This window comes from Maniola jurtina, chromosome 1 (assembly GCF_905333055.1).
Source record: "Maniola jurtina chromosome 1, ilManJurt1.1, whole genome shotgun sequence".
NCBI lineage: Eukaryota > Metazoa > Arthropoda > Insecta > Lepidoptera > Nymphalidae > Maniola > Maniola jurtina.
In genome coordinates this window covers 11669080-11689892 of record NC_060029.1, presented here as the reverse complement: position 1 = coordinate 11689892, position 20813 = coordinate 11669080, and the positions used below count along the sequence as shown (strand labels likewise).

Here is a 20813-nt window from a genome sequence, read left to right as displayed (position 1 = left end):
CCTACCTATGGCTTGTATAAAATGCTTTTACTTTTTGGAATAGTGTTGTGTTGTGAAATAAGTTAAAAACAAACAGACGCAGCAGACTGACTTTATTCTTTGCATAGTCATTAGTGATCACTGATCACATAAAGTGAATTAATGAACATACTACACCATGTGATAAATTCTTTTATTTTATGCTGAGATCATCGCAGTCGAGAAATATTATATAAGTAGAGAAAATCTTTGATAAACTAAGGTTAGCAATTAGAACTGACATTAAAGCTTTATACGTTATTACATAAATATATAATTAAACAATTATTAACATTAACGATACCGATAAATCGATTGTTATTTATTGCTTTATGTGCATAATTAATATCGATCGATGTTTAATGAAAACATTGTGCATTACATCACTATTTGCTCGACTGTAGAAGAAAAAGAGTGAAAATAAGAGTGACTTTATCTCACACAGAAAAATTTCCACACATAGCTACTGTATATTCAGATTTTTCGTTCCTTTCAAAAAGGAGAACTTTTTCTTTTCCGTTTTTGGCAGAAATTTTTAGTTTGGTAGGTTTCCCAATTCGGTTGCCAATATCTAATCGGCAAAGGAAAGTTTTTCCGTCCCTTTTAAAAGGAAACTCTATTAGGGGGAGAAAATCAGTAGGAAAATTTTCCCATGTCCAATGAAAAATAATGAAATATTCTATTGTCTTTGTATTGTGAAATAATTTAACAGGGCTATCTCCGTCACTCGCTTCATTCAATCGTAGTTCCAATTTCATTTGAATATTAAGCAACCAAAGTCCATGAAATTTTGCAGATCTATTCTAGAAACTAATATCTGTGTATGTGGTGTTTGAGATTTTTCTAAAAATATGTTGTTTTAAAATTACAGGGGCTCAAAGGTTTGTATGTAAATTTTTAAGACCGCGTAACTTTGAAATTGAATATTTTAAGAGGGTTCTCTCCGTCACGCGTTTCATACAATCGAAGTTCCAATTTCATTTGAATATTAAGCAACCAAAGTCCATGAAATTTTGCAGACATATTCTAGAAACTAATATCTATGTCTGTGGTTTTCCAGATTTCTGTTAAAATATTCGGTTTCAAAGTTACGCGGTCTTAAAAATTTTCATACAAATCTTTGAGCCCCTGTAATTTTAAAACTACATATTTTTAGAAAAATCTAAAACACCACAGACACAGATATTAGTTTCTAGAATATGTCTGCAAAATTTCATGGACTTTGGTTGCTTAATATTCAAATGAAATTGGAACTACGATTGTATGAAACGACTGACGGAGAGAGCCCTGTTAACAGAAATCTGGAAAACCACATAGATATTAGTTTTTAGAATATGTCTGCAAAATTTCATGGTCTTTGGTTGCTTAATATTCAAATGAAATTGGAACTACGTTTGTATGAAGCGAGTGACGGAGAGACCCCTCTGACAATTCTCTTGGTTGACTTCATCGAGAACATTATTCTCTATTATGTGTGAAGTCTGCCAATCCACATTTGGCCAGCGTAGTAGACTATGGTCAAACCCGAGACTCATTCCGAGAGGAGACCAGTGAGCCGGGAGCGCCGTTGTGTTGATCATAACTTCATTAATATAATATTCAAAATGAGCGATTGCATTCGAGTTTTTAATAGGTTTTCCCTACAAGAATTGCGTAACTTTATGCGTAAGGCCGCCAAATCCTTTTTAGCCGTCTGTCCTGCTTTGTTCTATTAGCATACAATCCTTTGAATACAGCTGTTTGTATATTAAAACAATGTGTACCTACTCGTAAGTTAATAATCGACCATTCGTCCGTACAGTGGTGTGAATTCCAGCGTCGCGTTTTGATCGAACGATAGTGTCCTATTATTTTTGTATGAGCTCGAAATATATGAATTTATTTCTTTGAGTAGAATCAAAAGCCTAAGATTTATAGCTTTAAGTAAGAGGCTGGATAACATAGGAGGTGATGGGTTTCATCCTCTCAACTTCTCGCCGCCTCACTACCGAGTACGCGTCTCCTTACAATGAGAAGAGTTTAAGCCATCGTTCACACTTCTCCCCCAGGACAAGTGCTGATTAGTAGACCACAATCTTCCCACATCTTTGAGAACATTATGGAGAACTCTCAGACATGCGGGAAGGAACAGGTCTTAGCTACCCGAAATAGCATATCAAATTACTTTAATTTAGAGTAATAAAATACCAATCGAAATTAATTACGAGGGCAATAAGCTCAGAAGTGTTTAGGATTTATAAGTTCATAAACTTTTATAGAGCTTTTTTATTCTTTATGCCACTTTATTGCACTTAGGTGCCTTTAAAGAATGTAGGTAGGATCTACCTTAAATGTAAGTCTTCTCTGGTCTCTGCCTAGCTATTGCCTACTAACGCACCTACTAACGTGACTTCATCCGCGTGGATTAAGGTTTTTAAAATATTGTCCCGTGGTAACTCTTTAATTTTGCGACAAATTAAAACTATGTTAGTGACGTAGATACAAGCTCGTAGGTATCTCTGAAAAGAACATAAAAATCGGTTAAACGGGTGGGCCTTGAAGAATCCCGAAGGAACTCTTCAATTTGCCGGGATGAAATTGTCCCCGGAGTGAGCGAAAAGGAATTTCAAAAGTAGTATTTATAATTTACCTTTGGTGTAACGTGACATTATATCTTGCCTTAGTACATTGTTATGAGAGCACTTTGTTATTGATTACTCAGCTTCTCGGCAACAAGCCAGAATGATACAATACTTAAACACTGCATTGCAACAATATTACCCTCAGTACGTAGGCAAAAATTAATACCATACATCGGCCTTAACTGGTGTAGTGACAGGTAGAATAAGACTCTATCTGCCACTTCAGTTCTATTTATAAAGGTAAAAGTGTTGACTTACTGACTGACTTATCAAGGCCTATAAGCCTAAGCATTTATACCTAGAAAGCTTAAGAGGGCTCTCTCCGTCACTCGTTTCATACAAAATGCATGTCTGCAAAATTTCATGGACTTTGGTTGCTTAATATTCAAATGAAATTGGAACTACGATTGTATGAAACGAGTGACGGAGAGAGCCCTGTTAAATTCTGCACAGATAGCTATTGCCTTTAAAATGTAAATCAAGCAATTGAACGCAGCAGACTTGACAGCCAATAGGCTGCGTAAATCGGATTTTCAAGACCGGGCAAAGTGGGTAGCAAAATATAAGAAAGCGGACCCCACCCAGGTGGAAAAATATATAAAAATCTGTTTTAGGATGTACAGGTAAAGCCCTTTCATATGATACCCCACTTGGTATAGTTATCTTATTTTGAAAATTGAAATACATTATAATTTTTTTTAAATGATGTAACCACAAATTCGAGGTATTCAGATTTATTCCTGTACTTTTGCTATAAGACCTACCTACCTACCAAATTTCATAATTCTAGGTCAACGGGAAGTACCCTATAGGTTTCTTGACAGACACGACGGACGGACGGACGGACAGACAGACAGACAACAAAGTGATCCTATAAGGATTCCGTTTTTCCTTTTGAGGTACGGAACCCTAAAAACTATGTCAACGAAGAATGAAGACAAGCAAGAATAAGACAGAATTTTTCGAAATCTCAACGGGAGCGAAGCCGCGGGTAATCGCTAGTAACATAATGACCTGAATTAATAATGTTCATAAAAATGTTGACCATCTGTGTATCTATCCGTTGAACGTGATTGCAAAAGCTTTTAAAATCGGTGCGTATTTATATCAATTTGTCAAGAATGTGCGTGATTATCGCTTTGCATTTCAATGTGGATGCTTCACAAGCTCTGCATAGCAAATAAATAGTGCCAGTAGACGTCGCAGCGAGGATCTGATATTCATACCTACCTGCTTACTGCTAATTGATGAATATTTCCTTAGCAACTACACAAGCACAATGGAAAAACCCTTACTAACATAATATAATTAGGTATTTCTTAATCAATCAGTTATGCATATTGAAGTAAAGCTGTGATGTGATGGTATGTATTACGAACCTACCTACCTATTATTATTATTTTATTTTCATTAACATTGAAAGTTTCTAACAAGTCAAAAAGCTCGCAGTTTCAAACGCACCTAAAGAAATCCAAAATAAACACAGCTGGGTTAGGTCTCAGGTTCTAGAATTTTACAAATTTTACCTTTGATCAATGATCACTGACTTCTATTAGTACAGTGTAAAGTAGTAATGTAAAGCAGTGCATTTGATACATTATTCAATGTAATAATTAAATTCCTAAATCCCGAGCATTTTAGTCTATGCTATCATCCATCACAATGAAAAACTGAAAACTGAACTTTTACGAAGTAGGTATTGATTCATCATGCGATAGGTACCTACCTACCTATGTATCTATGAAAGGTTTACAAAAGTACCTACTTTGAAAAATTATTTTGAGTTTGAGTTTGTTGGTAACGAATAAAAGTAACTCAAGAGCATAAAATAAACCCAAATACCTTTCATTTAACGAAATTAAGATCAAATCATATTTTTTTGATAATCTAGGCCTTTGATAATAATAAGTTAGACGAAAGGCCTACGAGCAGCTTTATAAGCTTTACCTATTTACTTAGGCGGAAAGCCTAGGCGCGCGTTTTCCATGTTTTGATTTATTTTACCGATTTAATTAAGTTCATAAGGCTGAATTTAAGAAGTACCTTTTTTTGTTGACGGACTGAGTTTAGGTAGTACCAGGTACTCTATTTACGCTGGCCCTTAGTTGTTATTTGTTACCAACGATTTCTATTTGACTTGATAGAACGAATCGATCAATAAGTGGGTACATATCTATAACCATGAATGGATGAATTTGCTCATGATATACCAATTATTTCTAAAAGTAATTACACTACTTTAAGCTTTAAAGAGGTGGATTTACATTGCACGATCTAAAGAACTAATTTACGACCCACGATGCAATTGCTTCGGCTTTAGGACTCGGCCGTAATGATTGGGCCGACCTTAGCCCGTTTGTGAGCTCTAGTCTCTGATACAAGTGAATTATTTAATTCACTCGCTCTTAGTAAGATGTGATGAGAAATGACAGCTTTTTAGGGTTCCGAACGGCCGATTTAAAAACGAAAAACTTGTAAAGATCACTTGTGTCTGTCTGTATGTCCGTCCGTCACAGCCAATTTGTTTCAAATCTGTTGGACCTGACAGGATTGATTAAATTGTGACTTTCTGTGACCCAAACATGGACGATCTAAATGAATTAATTCTGAATAATGTGTGGCGATAACTTATGAAAAAATGAAGAAAAAAAAAGTTGTCTGAACCGTGTGATATATCGAATGAAAGAACTTGTTGTTAGTGTTTCAAACATTGTTTTGGTCTTTTGAAATAAAAGGTTTAAAAGAAAAAAAAAAATCCTCCCTTATCCCTAAGCCTAAAATTTTGAAAAAAATACAGAAAGTGGTTCTTTAATTAAAACATAAATTATTAGATTCAAGAAGCTTATGGCCTAAACATAACATCGTAAATCTCTCAATAGGAGCTCACAAACTTACGAGTAGGTACATATTGATCGTACAGAACCCTCTCTAGGCGAGTTCAAGTCGAACTTGTCCAGTTTTTTTATGGTATGATGCGGCGTTATTTGCGGTAAGCGAAAGGTCATCCGCTACAATGTAACAATTACAATTACAAGCCTACTGCCTACGTTTATAATAATGCTATAGATGCCTACGCTTATCATCAAATTCTAATAGGTGCCTACCTACCTAACAGTGGCGGGAGCTCCATGAAGACAAAAAGACATAGTCCACCCTGACGTTAAGGAATTATTTGACGTTAACAACCAACTGATCGATGAAATACCTATAGTGATAAGCGAGATAGTTTTTTCCAAGGTAATTATCAGATTAGAGTTCATGTGATTAAGAATTAGGTATGTCGACTTACTGGGCGACCTCAAGTTTTTTGCATACATAACGACTAAATAATGCAGATATTAAATGAAAGGTCCTATCTGACTGTTCTCGTAACTTAACGTCCATTAAAATTATGACCACAATATGAGATGAACTCAGATTTCGGTATTAGTAAGACAATGCAGGTAACTTTGTCAGTATAATGGAGACCACGGGGAGTCGCCGCCGTCGTCGTCGCCTAGAAGTAAGGTAAGTAGGTAAGTACCCAACTTAAAATAAAAAGCCCGGTCAAGTGCGAGTCGGACTCGCACACGAAGGGTTCCGTGCCATTGTACAAGGTATACCTCTAACACTTTTAAGTAGAACATGCAAGTTAATAACGGATTGCGCCATCTATAGGTATGTGATTTGTATAATTATATTTTCGTGAACACATTTTTTTTTTGTGATATAACTACAAGTTCACGGTTTTCAGATTTTTTCTTTATTTGTTCAATAATACCTAGCTACCTACCTGACAAATTTCATGATTCTAGGTCAACGGGAGGTACCCTGTAGGTTTTCTCGACAGACACGACAAACGGACAGACAGACAGACAACAAAGTGATCCAATAAGGGTTTTTTCTTTTTGAGGTAAGGAACCCTAAAAACAACAGAGAACGGCATGCAGGCCGCAGGGGCCTCATTTAATATGCCGCCCCGGGCCTCCGATAGGCTTAGCTGCTGATCCTATTATAGACGGAGGTAGGTGCTCCGTGTATCCTATAACATTTCTTTGAAATATAGGCGTTGGGAGCGCTATTCAATTACGAACTACCAACAGAATTATTTGGCGAGGTCGCAACGGTCGTGATCGTATAAATTGCTGGTGTATCGAGTTTGTATCCTGGTAACAAATGTCAAAGCCATCTTCGTCATCAATACACACGGGAGTTCCACGATTTTTATTTGTCTTTAACATTTTATTTTTCAGTTTGGTACTTTTTATCGATGCGAGGTCACTTGGCTTTATAATATCTATGGGACATAGAGATTGAAAACAAATAAACTACCCCAAACATTTTTATACATAAACATTACTAGTACTTAAACAGATAAGGCCTATGATAGACCTATCCAATGCAAAAAGTCGATATACCTACCTATCTAATTAATAGTTATTTATACAAAAATAAATAACAGAACTAGAAATGGGCATGGTTGCTAATCCATACTTCCATACTAATATCATCACACTAATATTATAAAGGCGAAAGTTTGTATGTGTGTGTGTGTGTGTGTACCTATGTTTGTTACTCCTTCACGCAAAAACCACTGGACGGATTTGGCTAAAATTCGGAATGGAGATAGATAATATCCTGGATTAGCACATAGGCTACTTTTTATCCCGGAAAACCAAAGAGTTCCCACGTGATTTCGAAAAACCTAAATCCACGCAGACGAAGTCGCGGGCGTCAGCTTGTTAGGCCCAACAACTGAACCGATTTTAATGAAATTTGTTACAGACTTGAGGTACATACCGGGGAAGGACATAGGCTACTTTTTATCCCGGAAAATCGATGAGTTCCTACAGGATTAAAAAATCCGAAATCCACGCGGGCGAAGCCGCGGGCATCTTCTAGTTTTGAATAATTTTTTCATCTGGTAAACTTAGGCTGGGATCTATAGAGTGCACTTTGACTTTGCTCAGACTTAAGACACTGTTAAAACGAGACAGCGTTATACCGCTTGCATAAGTCTGTCTCGAGATTTTGCTACGTGATTTTTCACAGGCACAAATCTATAATAGAAATCTGTTGGGTGTAGTGTTAATTCCAACATATACCCAGGTGTTAGCTAAAAAGTAAATTAAATAGATGATCTAATATGTAATCAACCGTATTTATTTGACCAATAAATCATAGAATTATTCGTTTACATTTAAAAAATTATAATACATACAGTAACCCTAATCAAAATGTAGCTATACTATATTACAACAGAGGTAGGTGTTAAAATCATGTTTTAATTGGTTCACTTTTTAAATCTCCTCGGTGCACGGGGTTAACTTTACAAGTTATCTTATAAGATTCCACCATCTTTACTGAATCTCGGACTAATATAGTGGACCGAATCGTGAAGGAGTGCGCGAAACAGACAGCAGCGTCACACAACGAGGTCTGAAAGCTCAGGTACAAGCGAAAATGTGTTTTATCAGTCCTATTTCTGAGTCTCATTTCCACTCGTCCGGGTAATTTAGTTCCTTTACGGGAACAACCAACGAATTCGAATTCGTCCGTTGTTACGTCGACATTATTTTCGTCGCGAACGCACACGTGCCAGTTCTGCGGCGCTCCCGGCGTAAACTTGACGTTCTTGGTTTCAGCGTCCAAGTTTACGTTAAAATAAATTATAAGGTTTCCACACTTTCTATTGACGAATAAATCGTTTTTGTACAGAATTAAGTTTTCGGGCTCGACAAATGTGGGGTCTGGAAGACGAACTTTGAACTCTTGGCACACGTTTTTGGTCAGGTTTAGTATCTTTATGCAGTGGTTGTTTGTGTCAGCTATGTAGAGGTATTTCCCGTCGGAACTGATGGACAGGCCTGAAGGCTCGTTGAAGTTCGCCGGGTCCGTGGTTTCGATCATAGTTGGGTACAATGTGGTCACTTTTTGTGGGCCAATGTCAACTTTTTTGATTTTATGATTGTAGCTGTCAGCGATGTATAACGTTTTGGTTGATTCGCAGTAAGCTACAGCAAGGGGGTGCTGCAGCTTTGCGTCCACGCCGATGTCGTCGACGTCTCCATAGGCGAAGAGATTCTGAAAAGAAACAACAAAGTTTAATTTTTACTCTTCCTTTAAGATATCTCTCCAGTAATACCGATAGTAATATACTTACTAATGGGTTGCGATCGCCGCCGCAAAGCGTCGACACTTGTCCGGTGGAAAGTGCTATTCTTCTTATGGAAGAACTCTCCGAATCCGCAATAAATATTTCTGGACTGGTACCTAAACAATAAGCTTGCTTTCATTTTCCTGTTTGCCACGAAAAGACGTTAAGAAAAATTGGAATCGATCCTGGGACTTCCCATAAATAAGCTCTATGTTTGTATACTGCCACTGACCTAGTCTGAGTGCGAGTCCGGAGGGCTGCGCGAAGGCCGCCGTGTTGGGGTAGGCGCTGTTGCGCGCCGCCTCCGCGCCCGACCCCGCGATACACGCGCACGTGCCTGTGCGAAACAAACATAATATGTCCCATATGTTTTTTATTAAACTCATACTCCTTTGATTTCTACACGGCATCGTACCGGATCGCTAAATCGCTTGGCGGCACAGCTTTGCCGGTAGGGTGGTAACTAGCCACGGCCGAAGCTTATGTTGTATGTTCATGGCTAGAAAAGTTGATGGCATACCAAAAGCGCTGCAAACGTGATACATTTGTACGGGAGCAGGTAATGTATGATCAACCGTAAAAACAGAACAATGATCGTTTTGATATTATACTTTGTATTAAAGTTGAGCGAATAGCAATGTTCCTAATATTATAAATGCGAAAATGTGTCTGTCTCTCCGCTAGCTTTTCACGGCCACACAACAACAGTTTAATCAATTTTGATGAAATTTGGTACAGAGTTAGTTTAACATCCCGGGGACGTATGTAGGCTACTTTTTATCCCGGAGAAGCAGAGTTTCCACGGAATTTCAAAAATCTTAATCCACGCGGACGAAGTCGCCGGTATCATCAGTCATCATAGTATTCAGTATAATTTATTAAGTACGCTCACCTTCAGAATATGACTTATACTTCCACCATATTGTATTATCAAGGAACAGTGCCCAGATCTGATGCGATCCAGCGCAGGCTATTACAAGAACACGGCGTTTCTCATCTTTCTTCTCTTTTTCTAAAACAAATATCATTCATTCTAGTTACTTCTAGTTTCATTATAATAATTCTTATGTTTGACTATCGCATTTTGACGATCGCAATCGTTGGCATAGGCTGAATCTACTGTAGTACTAAATTTTACTGTAGGTACTTGATACAACAGTTTACTTCAGTCAGACCTCCCAATATAAATTTAATAATAAATAAAATGCAGTGTTTTAGAAGGCTGCCAACGGGACCCTGTCGGTTCAACTGCCTGTCAGCGGTCTGTATCTCGTAAACCATAATAGGTATAGAGTTGAAATCTTCACAGAATGTGTATTTCTACTATCACTATAACAAGTAGTACATATTTCAAAATGGCCGCCATAAAAATTAATAAAATAAATTAAAGTGTTACTTCTTGTACAATGGTACGGAACCCTTTGTGTGCGAGTCCGACTCGCATTTGATTGATTTTTTACCTTTCTCGTCGAGTTTGACGTTGTCCTCTTTGTCCGGCGCGGCTTGTCCGTGTGGCGGCGGCGGCGGCGGCGGCAAGAGCGGTCGAACGGACATATCCAGGTCAGGGGTCGTGTATAGCAGTATGTCCCACGGCGACGATAGGGCTTGCAGACCTAGACACTTGCCGCCTAAAAATGATTTTTGCTTGTTCACATGGGTGCATACTTTAGTATGAATGCCTTGATTCATTTATAAACCTTACACGAATCGCGGCCGTGAAAGCCTCATTTTTTTTTTCGTCTGGCTTTACTCAGATTAGCCAATGTGAAGTTTGTTTTTATTTTCAAGTTAGTGAAACTATACAAGTATGGACTCCGTCTGCGCCGGCACCCGCCGACATACGCGTGGCGCCCCTTTAGAGCGCTTCCCACTCAGTTCCTCCACCAAAAAACACCAACTAACACAAAATCCACTCTTAACAAAAAAAAAAACACTCCAAAAAGGCACAACACGCGCGCCAGCAAACGCCAACACAGACGAAGTCCACCTCATTATTTAAGCAGAACTGAATTGACATGTCTAAATCCTATCTATCCTTTTCTGCATTTCTGCTGGGAGTATTATGAACTGTGTTGGTATAAGGAAAAGTTATTGATAAAATGATTATTTCGACTACTTTTAGTTGCACCCTGTTTTCTGTGCCTTTTCTAATAGAAATATAATAATGAAAAATAAAATGAAATGCGTCATTTTCTTTAACAACAATTTTATAAGAAGTTACCATGATCGCCCACCGCAGCCTGTTCCCCTGTGCCAACTAAAACTTCAACGCTTCCTTCGTCGAGATGTATGGCTCTCAAGGCATGGTTGTTGGTGTCACACACCACTAGCACTGTACTTGTCAACCAGCAGATACCTTGCGGCGAATTGAATTGCGCCTCGTTTACTTCTGCAATAGAAATAGCTTTTTATCTGCTGTCATATTATATTGACATTCATCATCAAAAAAGCCGTGAGATGTCGTGGGGGCACTCGACAGAAGCGAAAGAGTACTGTTCTCTGTCTCGCTCACTCATATGGGCAACAATACACGCTGCCCACCCAATGAGATTCCATTACAAGCGTCCGTTAAGATTCAAGCAACAAACTTAGAGCAACCGCCGAGTTTCTTGCTGGTTCATCTCATTCAGTGGTAGATGCTTTTGAAGATTCAAAAGAACTTCTTAGCAAACACTTAACTACTAACGGCGATAAATTGCACCTTGTTGGCTGGGCTCTGCGTATTGCTGTCCATACTTAGTGCGCAAGTACAAGATTGCATATAGTGTGTAAGAAGCTTCGCTTCTGTTGGGAGGGTGAACTTACTGCCATCTTTAAATCCAGGTTCGGTGCCGCCGATGATACGCAGAACGATCCCAGAGCAATCCGTCAGCAGCACGCGATGGTGGCCCGTGTCCGATATAGCCAGAAACGGCTCCTCGCCGCGACCTCGGTAAAATGGGTTCAATGCCAACTACAAAAAATACATATTATCAAAAATTGCGGGACCGGCAGGATTCGAACCTAAATCTTCTGGGAATCGTGCCCGCTGCCTTGACCATTCGGCCACTGTTCGCCTCGCTACCAGTTAAAAAATGTTCACAAAAAATATTTGGATTGAAATCTATAGACCGCACGTCTTATACTTTGCTTAAGACTTAGGTATGTTTCAGTTAAAACGAGGCTTTATGCCAGCGGTATAACGATGTCTCGTTTTACAGTGTCTTAGGTCTGACCAAGGTCAAAGTGCGCTCTATAAGCTCTCAGCCTTAATGTCACTAAATACTTTGTTTTGAGATATAAATAAATAATTATTAAATACATATTATCAAAAAAAGCGGAACCAGCAGGAACAGGCAATATCCTCGATAGCTCAACGGTTGAGGAGCGGACTGAATTCCGCAAGGTTGGTGGTTCAAACCCCACCCGTTGCACTATTGTCATACCAACTCCTGGCACAAGCTTTACGCTTAAATGCAGGGGAAAGGGGAGTAAAAAAATCCTTAAATTTTCATTACAAAAACAAAAATTTAAACAATAGTATAATTAATGGATAGATAGAATTTAATATGATGTTCTTTAATTTAATTGAAGATGTAATACTTTTAATAATACTACATGATGCACGCGATTTCGTCTATATGGATTTATCTGTTAAAAATCCTGTGGAGATTGTGATTTTTCTGGATAAAAAGTAATGAAATGTCAATCTCTAATATGCAAACTATTTCTAACTAAACTTATTAAAATTCAAATAATCTTTCTAAACAGTATTTATGAAACCAATTGGAAACCATGCTAACTTAAATGGCAACTCTAATTTCAAATTAAAGCAACACAAACCTTACTAGGGAAATAAAGTAGGTCTTTATCTTTAGCTTTCACATGTGTGTTGAGTGAGATGGGCAGCGGTGTAAGAGAGATGCGCGACACAAAGTAACGCATTGTCGCTCCAACGTACAAGATTAACTCGTCTTTATGTCCCTCGCCAGTTATTACGAACAGTGGCTTGTTTCCTGGACCTGAAAGTTATAGAAGACTAGATAATGCCCACAAATTAGTCCTAATTTTAAATTTAAATTGGTGTTGGCGCCTAAGTTAAACAAATTCTGATGCATTCAAGAGGAACAAATAATAGTACAAGAATTTAATGAATTTAAATTTATCCTGAAAGATTTTCATTTTAAGTATAGAATGTAATGGCTATACTCTTATTCACGTATTTAGTCGATGTAAGCCCAACTAGTTTCGATCTCATCTGGGGTCCTTTTTCATAGGGACTCGGCTCGCTGCGTGTCGCAGTCGAGACTGCCTTACATCGACTAAATACGTGAGTATAGCTGGTACATTCCATACTTAAAGTACAAGATTTTTTTTAAATCCATTATAGCACACTCTTGACAACAATCACACCTGATAGAAAGTGATGATGTGGCCTAAGATGGGTAGCTTTAACCTAGAAGATACCTATCAGAGTATTCACTCTTGTTTTAAAGATATGTACGTGGATTGTCATGATCAACCCATTGTCAGCCCTGAGCACAGGTGTCAGTAGGGTTTAGCCATAGTCCACCATGCTGGACATGTGCAGATTGGCAGACTGTACTGGATTAGACCTCGATTGTAATTGGTAGAAAAGATATTGTACCTAATATAAGTAGAGTAGGCCAGCACCTAATTCCTAGTGCCTCCCACATGGCACTGTCAGCATCATTGACAACAGGGTGGTGTATACCATACCTCTGCACCGCAGACAGTATATTACCAGAATTTTTTTCATTGTTGAATTTGGCACAGTGGACACCAATCTACAACAAAATAAGTTTTAGATATTTGGATTTGAAGAATCGTTTGACTACAATAATAATGTATAAGTAATGTGGAGAATATTGCCATAAACTTGTTTTACAGTAGTTGTATTAAAAAAAACAAGCACACCCTAAGTACATGTAATAATAATTATTTTAATATCACTGTTTTTTAAAGTAAATATGAAAGGGTATCTGTTTGTAGCTTAGGCCTGACTGCACCAGAGGTATAATATTTTTCACTGCAAAACTGTATTAATTTCGCACAATTTAGCTCAATGACAGCTTTCTCTGGTGCTACAAATGTGACCTGCTTGCTCACTTGCTTTTTGCTCGCTATTTGTACATAAAAAAAGCTTGCATCCTAATGGCATTAAACTCAAGATTACTGTTCTGTTTTCCTGTTCCTTAGCTTAAAGATAAAGTGAAATAACATACCACAACCAGTCCACCGTCAGATTTATGTATCTTCTCTAAATGAGCCAAGTCAGAAAGAATATGATAACAGTTAATACAGCAGTATGTCCAAAAGTCCAACACCACAACTTTTTCAAAGCACTGTTGAGCCAAAGAAATAGGCTCAGAGACATTCACCCATTCCAAATCTATAAAAAAGAAAATGTTATATTTTTAACAGACCTCAAAATTAGGAGGTTCTTTTTTCTGGTTTCTTGCTGGTTATTCTTGGTAGGAATGACATTCTGAACTAGTAGATGCATTTGATGAGTAAAAAGTAAGTTTGTAAAAGTTTAATTGAAAAACCTGTCTGACCCTATGGCCCCCAGTCAGATGGGACGGAAATTTGGACAGGTCTGAAACTTGTCAGTCATACTCTGATGGAGATTTGGCTGGCTTATACAAAATATTTATACTTAAAGAATAACTTATCAATAGTTTTATAAAAGATGAAAATAAAGAAGAAAACTTGCATTTCTCAGGAGATATGCTTTTACATGTTTCAGTGTGTTACTCTTCAGTGAGAGTGACAAGGATCCAGTCCCAGTATTGGGACTGGGTGTCAGTAGTATCCCAATACTGACCCTTGCCCAGTATTGGGACAATAATAGAATGTTGTATTGTACTTATATCTAATTGTATTGAAGTGTTAGGAAAATAGAAAGTACTTTTTTTAAAGTCTTCTACTGGCGGAACCACTGCCCAAACTTTCTTTATATGATTTGTTATTAGAGTATCTCGTTCAACTTCATTGCTTACAGCTGCCATGGCTTCGGTTAAATCCATACAGGCCTGGGCCACATAATCTAAATAACTCGAATCCATTTTTGTAATCAATGAAATATATTCGCTCTGTGCTACAGACACTTTAATTCAAGTAAATGTATGCATTACTCTCAAAATAAGGATAATTATTTCACAAAAACATCTTTTGTTTTATACCAGCTTCAATTTTTGTTTTAAAAAAACATTGAAAACAGTGAAAACATAGGATAGAGATCAGAGATCTTTCATGGCCGTAGGACGTTTTGTATTTTTATTTCTCTCGTCTGGCTTTACAAAGAATAAAGATTAGCCAATGTCAAGATTGTAGTTATTTGTAACAAGTTAGTTAAACTATACAAGTATGGACCCCGTCTGTGCCGGCGCTCGCCGACATACGCATGGCCACTCCCTTAGAGCGCTTTTCAGTCAGTTTTAACAAAAAAAAAAAACACTCCAAAAAGGCAGAACACGCCCGCCAGCTAACACCAACACAGACGAAGTCCCGTTTTGTAATTGTATCCTTCGTCCAGAATGGTCCAGAAGTGAAAAGCATTTAAAAAAAAAAGAAAAAAGTACCACAGAAAGCCTACAGAAGGAGTCCATACTTATACATATAGTTTCCCTAACTTGTGAATAACTACAAACATGACATTGGCTAATCAGTGTAAAGCCAGACGAGAGAGAATAAAAAAAAAACTATGAAGTCTGTGGTCGTGGTCGTGGTGTGGTCACTGGTCGTGGTCTTCTTTGTTGTTCTTTGTTGACAACTTGACAAATGACATGTTTACAAAACAATTTTAAATTCTTCTACGCCGTGACTTGTTTTAAAATTAATTTCTTTGTCAGCTGTTTTATTCAGGTTATGTTAATTGTTACTTATTAAACATTATAATCGATAATAAGTTCTACTCAAAATTGAAACAGAAAAATTATGCCCGAAGATGGATGCCATGTTTGATATTTGTTACCTTTCGCCCGACGGAAATAATTTTGAGCCTGATGATATTCCTAAAACAAAAGATAATGTGTGGATATTAGGAAAAAAATATAGCGCTATCCAAGGTATGTAAATGTAAATTTTTGCTAAATCTTGAAAAAAAAAAAATACAAAGAGAAAACCTTGTTTATTTTATGCGGTTTGCTTTTTTGTAGATTTGGATCGTATAAGGCGCGACATAAGTTCTATCATTTGGTGTACGTACAGAAAAGGATTTGTGCCTATAGGAGACGAGGGTCTGACTTCAGACAAAGGATGGGGTTGTATGTTGCGCTGTGGACAGATGGTGCTTGGTGTGGCACTGGTTAGAGTCCATCTATCGTCTGATTGGGTGTGGACACCAGAAACAAGGTAATTTTTTTTATTCACAAACAGCAAGCAAACAAGCAACCTCACCTGATGCTAAGCATTCATGCTGCCTGTGAATATCAGCTACAACAATAGAGCAGCCACTAGTGACCAGGTTTGCAAGCTTTTTTAATAAATTTTGTACATATAAAAAGACTTGTATTTTATTAAAAAGACACTCACTCATCAACCCAGCTCTAACTGCTGGTCTAGAAACTAGAATTTTGTATGTAGGTTCTCTGGTAATGAAAACAACACTAAAAAGGAGTTTGAAAAATTCAATAGAATCTTTGAAAAATCTTAATCCACATAGGAAGTTCCATGAAATATTCATATTGGTTACCTATTTCATTATTATTTTTGTAATTTTAGAGATCCAACATATCTGAAAATAGTTCAAAGGTTTGAAGAAAGAAAACAAGCTCCGTATTCCATTCATCAAGTAGCACTCATGGGGGCATGTGAAGGGAAGGAGGTTGGCCAGTGGTTTGGACCCAACACTGTTGCACAAGTACTCAAGTAAGGTCTCTTAAGTGATTATATTATTTTATCTATACATATAAAAAGACTTCTCCTGACCAACTGACTGACTGATCTTGAAGAAACATGAAATTTTGACACTTTGTATATATTTATATTTATTTTCACTAAAAAGATTAAATAGGGTAATTAAAAAAGATTAAATAGTGATAAAAATTTGTATTAAAGTCTATCAGTTTTAAAATCATATCTACAAAAATGGTATTTAGGATGTTGGTTAAAAATGAAGAAACACATATTTCATGATTTTCAAAAACTCCACCCCTCATTGATTTTGACTTGCTTGAAGTTGTGGTGGGTCCTACCTTTATTATAATCGTAGGGTCAGTGTAGAAGTTTCTAATAGATAATTAAATAAACATGAACCTTATATCCAATTGCATTAGAGTTGTAATTAATTAGGCCTAAGATAAATATGTAATTGTTTAATTATGATAATAGCTATTCTCAACCAATGATCCATTTTCAGAAAACTAGTAGTATATGACAAATGGAGCTCGTTAGTCATACATGTTGCACTAGACAACACTGTTGTGAAGGAAGATATCTGTAAGTATAAAGGTTGTTACTGACTTATGCAGCACCACTCCAGCACAGCAGCTCATTTCTGAAAGAATTTGACTGACAACATTATTTTGTAGCTTTACTTTTTTACTTTGTTCATTCATTCAACACTAGACTTATTGTGAATGAATCAGGCCAAATATTAGAATATTTGGGTGCCATGAAAAGCTAGGCTATTATAATTTATACCATAGCCACTTGGTATTTTTATTTTTTGTGCAGTAACCTTAAAAGCAACCAAACCGACTCTGGCTGTTTTTTTTTTTTTTTTTTGGAAAAAAATGTATGTAAATAATGTAAATACCCAAATTAAGTTTAGCAAATACACTTATGAGCTTTTTGTATTATTGCTTTATATTTGTTAACCAATAACAAGATAAAATGCAGCTACTTCATAGTACTTTTTCATTAGTGACATTGACCATTTAATTAAATGCTGAAGTGGTGTGGCACTGCACATACCAATTAATTTAATATTTAAGAAATGCTGTAAATTTCTCAATGGTTTTGATTGCAGTGCAACAGTGTATTGTGAACAATGACAGAGGGGACACCTCAGATACTCCTGACAATCTGATAGTGTCAGACTGGATGCCACTTCTGTTGATAGTGCCCCTTAGACTTGGATTAAGTGAAATTAATCCTGTGTATATTGATGGAATAAAGGTAATTTAAGTCAAAAATCTATACATATATTTTTAATGTGCTAAAATATTTTGTTTGTGTAAATTTATTTTTGCATTCTTTGTATTTAATTACACACCTATTTGCCTCATTTAAAATTATTAGAAAATAGGGTATTTAGGCGGATATCAACATATTATGCTCCCTGGGGTTGTGTGCGGTTTAAAGTGGTGAGAGATTAAGATTTAAATAAAAATGCTTATATCAATGTACAAACATGTACCTAAGACTATTGTAAATTATTAGTTGGGTAACCATGGACTTGGACTATCCATGCTGTTTGGATAATAAGGCTGGTCAGTCAATAGTTTTTCTGAGCGTTTTGCAATATTAATTACATAAATTTGACAATTTAAGTCCGGAGGAGGTGGGCCTGGACGATGCTGAATTTTCGGTTCCGGGTTTTCTAATCTGTATTTCATGATTTACGGCTATTTTATTTGAGTTGCTAATTTGCTTTCAGACATGTTTCGAAGTGCCGCAATCGATCGGCGTGATCGGCGGGAAACCCAACCAGGCGCTGTATCTCATTGGCTGCGTCGGTGACGAGGCCGTCTACCTCGATCCGCACACGACACAACGATCCGGCTTGGTTGAAGTAATTCACTTGTATGATATTCACCATCCATCCACACATTCATCCATCCAGCTATCCATCCTAGCAATACGCAACGGGGCCATGTATCTCATTGGCTGCGTCGGTGACAAGGCCGTCTATATCGACCCGTCGTACCGACGAATTCACGTAGACCGCACCCTACGCGTAGGCCTTTCTATGTGATTCAAATAAAAAGACCATCACCATTTTAAAATATTTAATGTCGAAGTAATGGGGGGTTTGTGAAAAACCCTTTAAACTAAAAACAGTACAATATAAACCATTTGAAAAAAAAAATGTTGATAGTAGTAAAAGTTGATGTCTGCAAGAATTATGAAGTGACTTGCCAAAGCTATTCATATTTAAAACATTTTTGCCAAAAACATTATTGCCATCCTTTTTTGACTGGCATATTACCAATAAATTTGAAATGACCTGCAACCATTTTTATTTACTAAATGTCCTACTACATTATAATATAATCTGGCAATTAATACACAATTACATCTAGTAATTGCCTAATTCATTTCCAGAACAAAATGACAGATGAACAGAAAGAAATGGACTGCACATATCACTGTAAATACGCTTCGCGAATACCTATGCTCTCTATGGACCCCTCAGTCGCTGTGGTGAGTAGAAACTTTAGATATTAGTAATTGCGTTATATGCTGCGGTTATGTGGCTTAAGTCAGTGATGAACTTTAAAATCATAGCTCATTAGAGCCAGCCGGTGTTCGACCTGCAGAGTCTCACCATAAGGATAATATCATCATAATTCATAAGGACTTCTATGGACATACGCTCTCTGCATCAACTCTGCAGCATCAGCGGACCGCCTCGCTTGCAAGCTGCCTACGGGCGGACTGGTCGTTGACTGCTCATTCGGGTCCCGATTGATTCACGCTATTGATATTACAGACCTAGTGCTAATCGCTGACAGACCCGCGGGAACTCTTTGATTTTCCAGGATGAAAAATAGTTTATGTACGTCTCCAGTATGCCAATTGCCAAACTATCTTTATACCAAGTAAAAGATGCCCGCACCTCATGCGGCATTAGGTTTATCAAATATCCTGTGGTGGAACTCTTTGATTTTCCGGGGCCCAAAGTAACCTATGTTATTCCCTTGGATGCAAGTTATCTCTGTAGGTACCAGACGTCAAAATCGGGCTAACCCATGGGCCGTGAAAAGCTAGCAGACAAACTTTCGTGTTTATTATATTAGTATGGATAGTATGGACTGTTGTTGATGCGATTCACACATAAAAAAATCTTGTGTAATTTTCCAGTGTTTCCTATGTCGGACAAGGAGTGATTTCGACGAGTTGTGTACGACAATAGAAACTAAACTAATGAAGGAAAGTCAGCCTCTGTTCGAACTCTGTGATAAACGCCCAGCGCACTGGGGGCCAAGCACCAATGATATAGACTTACAAAATACTAACCTTTTTACAGGTAAAATGTTATATCTTTACTATTATTAAATAGAGGGATGTTTGACTAGTGTTTATCAAATAGTGCAGGTGAAACAATGTTGACTGATAGGTAACTGGCTGGGTGTCTGAATTTAGCCTTTTCGTTTCGCCCTGCCTGGGAGAGCATGTTATGTTAGCCGTTATTTTTACTAACATCTGATCATCAACAGTATAAGTCGAAATCTCGTTCTCTTATTCGAGTCCGGAGTTATATGCAGGAGTATTTGAAATCCCACCATATTATTATGTCAAGAAAAGTATGATTAAATAAATAATGGAAAACTTGCGCTTGACTGCAACCACTTATCACACCAAGCAGGGGCAAATGCAGCCTAAGGTGGAGCCTACCCACAAGGTGTAACAACATGATCATAATCATCTACTTATCGCCAACTCACTACACAGCACAGGTTCCCTCTCAGAATGAGAAGCTTTAGGCCATAATCTACCATGCTGGTCAAGTGGGGAGCAGACTTCGTTAACGTTTTCCTTCACCGCTAAAGCGTTAGAACTCACATAACTCTAAAAATAAATGATAACAATATTTTATTAACATTCTTCATTGATTAATCTTCTTTTTTTTTTCAGAATTTGAAGAAGTTGATCGACAGTTTGATGATTCGGATGATGAATTCGAAATCCTATGAAATTGTCGATGTACTATGGCGTTATGGCCCAAAGGAAATAGTATGCTATATGATATTTTAAATAACTCATCACAACACAATATTATGTTTCTCTATATACATTCTGTATTTTGTAATTATTGGAAGACTTTGTGTTCATTAATGCAATTTAAATGCATTTTAAGTTGTGTATTT

The 20813-nt window shown here is 37.3% G+C and overlaps 2 protein-coding genes across 2 annotated transcripts; one reads left to right on the top strand and one right to left on the bottom strand.

Annotated features, from left to right (window-relative positions):
• Nucleotides 1–7755: 7755 nt before the first annotated feature.
• Nucleotides 7756–15052, bottom strand: LOC123865225 (NHL repeat-containing protein 2). The gene is made up of 11 exons (XM_045906135.1): nucleotides 14687–15052; nucleotides 14001–14167; nucleotides 13403–13562; nucleotides 12598–12776; nucleotides 11581–11728; nucleotides 10997–11164; nucleotides 10236–10403; nucleotides 9668–9787; nucleotides 9008–9112; nucleotides 8782–8891; nucleotides 7756–8702 (listed from the first exon to the last, which is right to left on the bottom strand). The coding sequence occupies exons 1-11, from the start codon at nucleotides 14841–14843 to the stop codon at nucleotides 7896–7898; spliced, it is 2289 nt and encodes a 762-aa protein (XP_045762091.1). The 5' UTR covers nucleotides 14844–15052; the 3' UTR covers nucleotides 7756–7895.
• Nucleotides 15053–15536: 484 nt separating this feature from the next.
• Nucleotides 15537–20813, top strand: LOC123867901 (cysteine protease ATG4B). Its single transcript, XM_045910222.1, has 9 exons — nucleotides 15537–15845; nucleotides 15936–16131; nucleotides 16501–16647; nucleotides 17138–17217; nucleotides 17750–17898; nucleotides 18380–18514; nucleotides 19048–19146; nucleotides 19807–19972; nucleotides 20581–20813. The coding sequence occupies exons 1-9, from the start codon at nucleotides 15725–15727 to the stop codon at nucleotides 20637–20639; spliced, it is 1152 nt and encodes a 383-aa protein (XP_045766178.1). The 5' UTR covers nucleotides 15537–15724; the 3' UTR covers nucleotides 20640–20813.